The 7,605-nt window shown below is 39.3% G+C and overlaps 1 protein-coding gene across 2 annotated transcripts; it reads right to left on the reverse strand.

Annotated features, from left to right (window-relative positions):
- Window positions 1-4,334: 4,334 nt before the first annotated feature.
- On the reverse strand, window positions 4,335-7,058 carry LOC136062324 (putative clathrin assembly protein At2g25430). Of its 2 annotated transcripts, none has more exons than XM_065761242.1 (2): window positions 6,727-7,058; window positions 4,335-6,596 (listed from the first exon to the last, which is right to left on the reverse strand). In XM_065761242.1, exon 2 carries the CDS (start codon window positions 6,553-6,555, stop codon window positions 4,594-4,596), a length of 1,962 nt encoding a protein of 653 aa, XP_065617314.1. In that variant the 5' UTR covers window positions 6,556-6,596; window positions 6,727-7,058; the 3' UTR covers window positions 4,335-4,593. The 2 variants fall into 2 exon arrangements, with proteins under 2 accessions (XP_065617314.1, XP_065617313.1); XM_065761241.1 differs by having other exon boundaries at window positions 4,335-6,609; window positions 6,727-7,056.
- Between the last annotated feature and the right edge of the window lie 547 nt (window positions 7,059-7,605).

The raw sequence follows: 7,605 nt of genomic DNA on the forward strand, positions 1-7,605 counted from the left end.
ACAATTGATTAGTGAAAACAAATACAACTAAAAGAAACCAAAAAATCCATTAAAAGAACCTAAGGTGGGATCAATGACCACATGAAAGGGCTAGATTACCGTTTTATTTTCCGAATTTTTTTCACCAACATTCAATTTTAGTGGCTAAGTATAGGTTTTAGTTAACTCAACTGATAAAATCTCTGATGGTTGAGTAAGAGATCTGAGGTTCAATCTCTGCTTATATCAAAAATCGATTGGTGTCTTTGTTTGATAATAAAGAATTATCATCAAAAGCGAACACCACAAGTTAAAACTCTCTTAAAAAGAAAAAAATTAGAGGTTGAGTATAATTTTTAGGGTACCATGACCCCTTTGGTCAATGTACAGTCTTGCCACTGCATAGCAATAAATAGTAAATACAGCACCAAAAAAAAAAAAAAAAAGTTTCTATTACACCCAAACAACATTGTTTCTCTCTCTCTCTCTCTCTCTCTCTCTCTCTCTCTCTCTCTCAGTTTCTCTTAATAAAAAGACAATTCACACACGACAAAATGATGTTATTTTGATGTAAAGGTGTTGATGAAAATTTTGTAATTTTCCTCCTGGATAGACATGTTGCTCCGGAACACTTGAACAGATGGATTAGATTGTTGAAAAATTCGGTGACCGCATATCATTTTCCTTCTCTTCTCTCTCTCTCTTTCTTTCTTTCATTTTTTTTTTTTTTTGGTATCTATTTCTCACAGGAAAATTTATCATGTATCCACTGAATATATTCACCCTTTCACATAAGAGCGAATCTCACAAATGTGGAGTTCACATGTAAATGCCACATTGTTTCTCAAAGGTCATCCCTAGATTTGCACATCAAAGAAATATCATTTCATTATACTTTTTACCAATTGACCTATTAAGTTTTTTTTTTTTCAATGAATCACGTGTTTAAAAATTATACATAAATGATTATCTAATCAGTCTTACAATAATTATTATCCAGCCCCTTCTCCCAAGTTATTTCGTTGGATTCCCATGAGGGCATGACAGTATACCTCTCTCTCTCTTATTTGCAACTAAGGTATGCATTTTTAGTGGGTTTTAGTTAGCTCAATTAGTAATTTTTTTACCATTAAAGAAATATCATTTCATTATACTTTTTACCAATTGACCTATTTAATTTTTTTTTCAATGAATCACATGATTAAAAAGTATACATAAATGATTATCTAATCAAACTTTCAATAATTATTATCCAGCCCCCTCTCCCAAGTTATTTTGTTAGATTCCCATGAGGCCATGACATTATACCTCTCTCTTATGTGCAACTAAGGTATGTATTTTTAGTTAGCTCAATTAGTAAAGTTTCTGATGGTTATATAAGATATCTGGATTTTAATTCCCACCTACACCAAAAACTAATTGATGTTTTGATTTGATAATAAAGAACTATTATCAAGAATGAATGTCATAAGTTGTATTTCTCTTTAAAAAAAATAAGAAGAAGAAGAAGAAGTATGCATCTTTATTTTTCCTTTTGTTATTGGAATACACAATGATATATATAACTATGCCTTCCAAAACTCCTATTATTGTTTAGACTCCAATTCAAGGCTATCTTTTACACTTCTACTATGACCACACAATTAAAGGGAAATGGGGTTTCAAATTGGTTTTACAATTTTGGGTTAGCTCTGGTCCCACATGTTCCTAATCCACTCAATCCCAGAATTAAAATTACTGTACTACCAGAAAAGTGTGTTACTGACTGTGTTAGGGGCTTTTTTTTGGGGAGTGATAATGAAATGGAGATAGCGTTTAGTACTTTTCACTAATAAGCACTTGTCCTCTCGTTCGGAACTAGAAATGAAAATGAGTTATCAACAGCTCGTGAGGTAGTGAGACAGGTAACCTGCCCTCATACCTCACAGGACCCACATAGCTGCAGTTGACCTTTCAATGTTGATCTATATAATTAATTATATCACAACAATTTTAGGTGAACAATGATATTTCAGCTTTGCACTAGGACTTCAAGACTTTGTTATTTCTGTGTATCCAATTTTGTTTTCATAAATTATACACAACACAACAGCATGATTATACAACAATAAAACAGCTGGACCACCACGTTACGTTCTCACTCCTACCACAATTAACAATTTTAAAGCCTAATTCGACATTAGCTACTTTCATGGCCATGATATTTAATGGTGAAAGTGACCTATAATAATAATCATAATAATCCAACATGAGAAGACAGAGAGAGAGAGGCCTTGAGTGAGATACCGAGAAGCTTCCTCGTTTATAATAATTCATTATCATATATAGTTTTAAATGGACATGTTACATTCACCTTCAGATATTTTGGGATTAAATAATTTTTAATCTAAACTAGTCAAAATTTAATAGGTGACAATTCATGACATGTTGAAACCAGTCTGTGTTAATGGTGGTGCCAGGCTACATATATGCATGGCTAATTGGCTAGCATGCTTTTTGCACACAAGAAAAAATGATATTGTGGACTCTCTAGAAGGTCTACCCACCAAGGCAACTAAGATGCCACTTTAAAGTAAAAAAGTTATTCAGGGAATTCCTTATACAAAATCAAAGAGAAAAATCAAAGAGAAAAAAGAAACGGAAAGTAGGAAAAAGATATGGTGAGCATGTTAGTGAGGTAGGTTTCGCTTTGAGGCCAATAATGCATAAGAAATAGTAAGGTGGGTCAGATTTATTAAGGGCCTTTAATGGGTTGTGTGGAATCTGTGGTCTCGGTGCAATAAGAGGCAAAAGGGACTTGGTATAATAATCGTGTGGCTCCCTACTCTTACAAAGAACCTAATCTAGATTAAGACAGTAGAGTTCTTTACTGTAGGATTCATGCTGTAGAGAATACAGTATCAACTTTCAAGTCCACTCTGATACAGTTATGCTTCAATGAATATGTTGCGTTCATGACGATGGCCATGATAGTACACGAGATATTATCTATTGTCGTCATATAGTGTGAGCTAGTCCAAACCTTAGAATTCCCTTCTTATTCCGAAAAAGAAAAAGAAAAAAACCTCCGCTCTGATACATAGGATTTCTCTTTGTTCTCAATTGTGCCTTGGATGCCATCTTTTTATCTTTTATTTGATACCAATTATCACAACATCAACGAAGGAAACAGTTGAAACCATAATTATTAGAGAAAGACAAGATACTAAAACAGTCGGATAATAGTCCTAATTCCATTAAGAATATTAGAAATCAAATTTATAATAATAACACAGTTTAAGGAAGAAAAACTCAAATATATCTACAAAAATATGCAGTCCCAACATCCATCGACAAAGATGAGTTGTATTATAGTCACTTCAGAGGTTGTGGATTCTTCATTCCCTACAACCCCAGTGGGCGAATTTGTGAAGTGGAGGAGAAAGTATTTGCTTTATAGTATTCAATAAGATTTTGTGGGTGCTCAAGAATAAAATGTTTGATTGGACTTTGATCGCAACAGATTTACGAATTGAAGATATAAACCAGTCAAATTTATAGAATGATTAGCAATATAAGTTGTTTTCAATTAATTCTTCCACTTTTTTTGGTGCTTTCCATTTGGACTCATTTTTGCCGCTACATAGTGAACCATGATCAACAGATAAAATGCAGCAGTGCAATTCTCATGTCATATCAATTAATCAATTACTGTTTCCCATGTCCTTTTAGAGAGAACTTTATTCCTTAGTTGTCTGTATTAGACTATTAGTGTTTTTTATTGATAAAAGTATCCCCGCATCCAAGTTCCCAACAAGTCCTGAACTCCATTTGAGGTCGTTTCTAAATAGAAAAATTAAGTCATTAGCTGTATTGACAATTATAGTTCAAATAGAGGTAGTGTACAATTAAATAAATCTGCCAAATTTGCTTCAGATTCAAGCAAGACGCCAAGTTAGAAAAGAAATTTCACCTAAATACCTCTTATCTCTGCACTCATAAATATAATTTTAATATCCATGAAAGTGACATAACTTACCAATACACCATTGACAACCACCTGAAAAAATGACCGATAGGTTAGTTATCTTGTTAGCTAGTTTCCACAACCACCCCATTGACAGTTTTACCCAGTTAATAATCAAAAGAATCCGTAACTTACTTACAACCAAAATTGGTTGTTTCAATATTTGGTTGACTAATGAGGCAGAATTGAATCCTTGTCCTGATGAATGAAGATCTTACAAGGGGTTTACAGGGACATATTTCTCAGGTTACGGGAGATCCCTTAGCCAAGAACAAAGGGATAAGCCTAAACAGAGGACTAGTATAGCAAGAAACTTAAGGCCTAACAAACATTGCCTATACTCAACAAATCAAATTCAATGGAGTTAATTTCATTTTTCTAAAACAAGGAACACATGAATGAAAATATGTCAAGAAAATCTAATATTACAAAACACAAAGAGACATCATGATTAGTTTACACATTCCCTGCAGCAATTTCTCCAAATATCACAAATATCATTTCAACACAGCCCCCTGAGTCTCTCCCCCACCGTTCTCATACACAGCAGCATTAAGATGAGGTAAAACCAACAAGAAATTAGGCAGTCTATGTGGGACAAGGCAAAATCAGTAAGGAGCGTAGTAATACCCAGCCGGAGCTCCCATTCCATTGACTGGTGGCATTCCATAAGGCATCATGGGCATTGGGCCAGCAGCATAGTATCCGGCTCCGGTCATCTTGGCCAAACTAGCTTGACCTTGCATCCCCTCCTTGGCATACTGCTGCCATACCTGCTGTTCCTGCACAAGTAAATGCTGTTTCTTCTCCATATCAGCCATTTGCACATAAGATGGGGGCGGAATGCTTAACGATGCAGCAAATGGGTCCTGATTAACTGTCTGGACTGTTCCATCCGGGGCTGGGAGAGCCAATACAGGCGTGGCACACTTCCCCGGCCCTGGCAATGCCACACTGCTGGCACTCCCGCCGCTCAATTGGGCAGTACTGGCATGCTGCCTCACCATTCCTGAATCATACATTCCATTCAACAGCAACGGATCCATCCCACCACCCATTGCTGCTTTCTGCTTCGACAAATTGCTGGCCGTCTCGACCAATGCCAATTCCCAATCAGCCTTTCCAGGTTCAGCAGCTGGAGTCTGCCAAGCTGAGGTCACTTCCTGCTGTCCATTAGATGGGAATGCTTCCCATGACCCATTTGCACCTTTCGCCGGACCAGCAAACAAAGCCAATGCAAACCTATTCCCCTGATCATCTGCACTAACCGTCTCCTCTCTCAAATTCACCAAGTCTTCAATGACTTCCTGCTTAGGAGGCTCGGGCTCCGGCTCCGGGGGAGGTGGAGGAGTGTAATTTTCAGGCGGAGGCAATGCCTTTATCTCATTCATACTCTGTACTGGCTCCTCCTCCTGAGGCACAGGCGGAAGCTCCGGTTTTCTCTCTGGACTTTTGGGTCTCTTGGCCCTATCCCTCACAAACTCCTCCAATGTCTCCAAAAGCTTACCAGTAATCCTCTGCACATCCGGATACTCCGAAGATCTAGCCACACCCGTGTCCTTACACCAATTATAAAACGCAACAAGCTCATCAATCTGCTTAGCCGCACTAGCATAAGCATCAAAAGTCTTAACACAGTCCGGGTACTCCATGTCGAAAAACTTATCAAGCAAAACAGCCAAAACCTCGCAGATATCAGCATACAACTGGAAACTCTCTTTCACCACAGGATACAAAGCAATCAAAATCATACGGCTATTCTTCGCCAAACCCGTCGGCCGGCACGACAAGAACCGATCCAATAGCCTCTGTAAATGACCCATCTTCCCAAATATCCGTTCAGGCTTCATATCCCTCAATGGGGTCACAACCACAGAGCCCCTCTTATCCTGACCCACCTCGCTCACATCTCCGAAAGACCGTGTCCGCCTCATCCCGCCGTAGCTCCCATACCCACTACCATCGCCGCTGCGGCCGCCGCCGCCGCCGCCGTAATCGTACTCGTAAGGCCTCGACGGCGGCGGAGACCGGAAATTATCTCTGCCGCCGTCGTATGGAACAACAGCAGTAGAAGTAGAAGTAGAAGAAGTAGAGGCTTTCCGATCGAAAAGCACCATCTCGAGTCGCTGATCCAAATACATAGCGTAGGTTCGAACAAAAGCGGAGTGGTCCCATGAGCTCGAATGAGCTTCGTCTCTGAAATCCGACATGTTCAAGAGCCTCGCACCTCGCCTCGTCGCGTAGAGAATCTCTTCCTGGAACACGGGGTCGCCCTCGTTCAGCAAGCGGTGGACTAGAATGAGGGCCTTGAGAGCCACGATCCAGTCCCGCGTCTTGCCGAGACGCTTGGACACGGCGGACACGCAGGCGTGGACGTATCCGCGCGAATAAGAGGTGAGGCTGATTATGGACCGGATGTACTTCTCGTCGGCCGGGTCGTCGTCGTGGCTCGTGGCTTTCACGATTGCAACCTCGAGGTCCGGAGCCATGTTGCTCGCTACTTTGGCCAGCCCGATGCTGGTTTGGTCCTTCACAGCCCCGATCGCTTTCCGTATCGTACTCGGCGCCATCTCTACCAAAACCACACTTTCTTCTTCTTCTTCTTCTTCTTCTTCAGACACAAACTATAAACCAAGTTTAGTTGAGTTAATTCACATTAAACAAAAATAATAATAATACTTGGTCAACGAAAAACATACGCAAATACAAGCATTAATTATATAAAAAAAAAATGGATATACCGTGGGTTTTTATCTAAATTTCAGATCTGAGGCGAGGGGACTCCGATCTGTCAAAAACGACGTCGGATCCGGTGACTGTTTCGGACAGTGTCGTATTTGGAAGAAGAAAAATATCTGAGCGATGTTTTCTCCTTCGTTTTCTCGCTTTTTATTTTTTGGGTTTTGGGTTTTTCTAGATTCTTGCTTTTTTATCTCTCTCTCTTCTCTCTCTGTGGTTGTCTGTTGGGACTTGGTAATAAGAGAGGGAGAGAGGGAGAGGGGCACGAGAACCGGGTGAGCGGAAAAAAGTAGGTTGGAGGGGGATTTTAATTAAAAGAGCGGGGGGGTTGGAGTGCGCTTACGTGGCGTGACTTGCTCCCGTTGGATTTGATCTGGGATTGGTGGTATTCGGTATTTACGGAAATGTACAGAAATGCAAGAGCTGTGCTGTGTCAGTGCGTTTTTCGAAAGAAATGAAGCATGTGTACAGTATTTCCTAATTCTACTACTACTACAGTATAGAGACCATATATAGAGACAGATAGAGAGAGAGATATTACCAGATCTAGCTTATTTTATTCGCATACCACGCGTACGGCCTACGGTGATTGAGACTTTTTACGTTTTTTTGTTTTTTTTTTTAATTTTTCTGGTTTCATGGATGGACACGTGGAAGTGAATAAGGGTATTTTTTAAAAAAATATTTAAAAATTTACTCACGTGACAAGTCGCGTGAAGAAGTAAGAGCAATGGGTAAAAATTTACTTGCAAATTTGCGGTAAAAATTGTAATTCCGGTGTTATAGCCAGGCTTTTGGGAAGGAAAATCCGAGTCATGGAAAATGGAAATGGGAAAGTACAAAGTTATTTGGTCAACTCTTCAAATGGGTTTGTTCTTTTT

This window comes from Quercus suber, unplaced genomic scaffold (assembly GCF_002906115.3).
Source record: "Quercus suber isolate HL8 unplaced genomic scaffold, Cork oak 2.0 scaffold_402, whole genome shotgun sequence".
Classification (NCBI taxonomy): Eukaryota; Viridiplantae; Streptophyta; class Magnoliopsida; order Fagales; family Fagaceae; genus Quercus; species Quercus suber.

What these genes read in the sequence shown, in the direction of transcription:
- LOC136062324 (XM_065761242.1), bottom strand. Translation starts at nt 6,555, where the DNA reads ATGGCGCCGAGTACGATACGGAAAGCGATCGGGGCTGTGAAGGACCAA.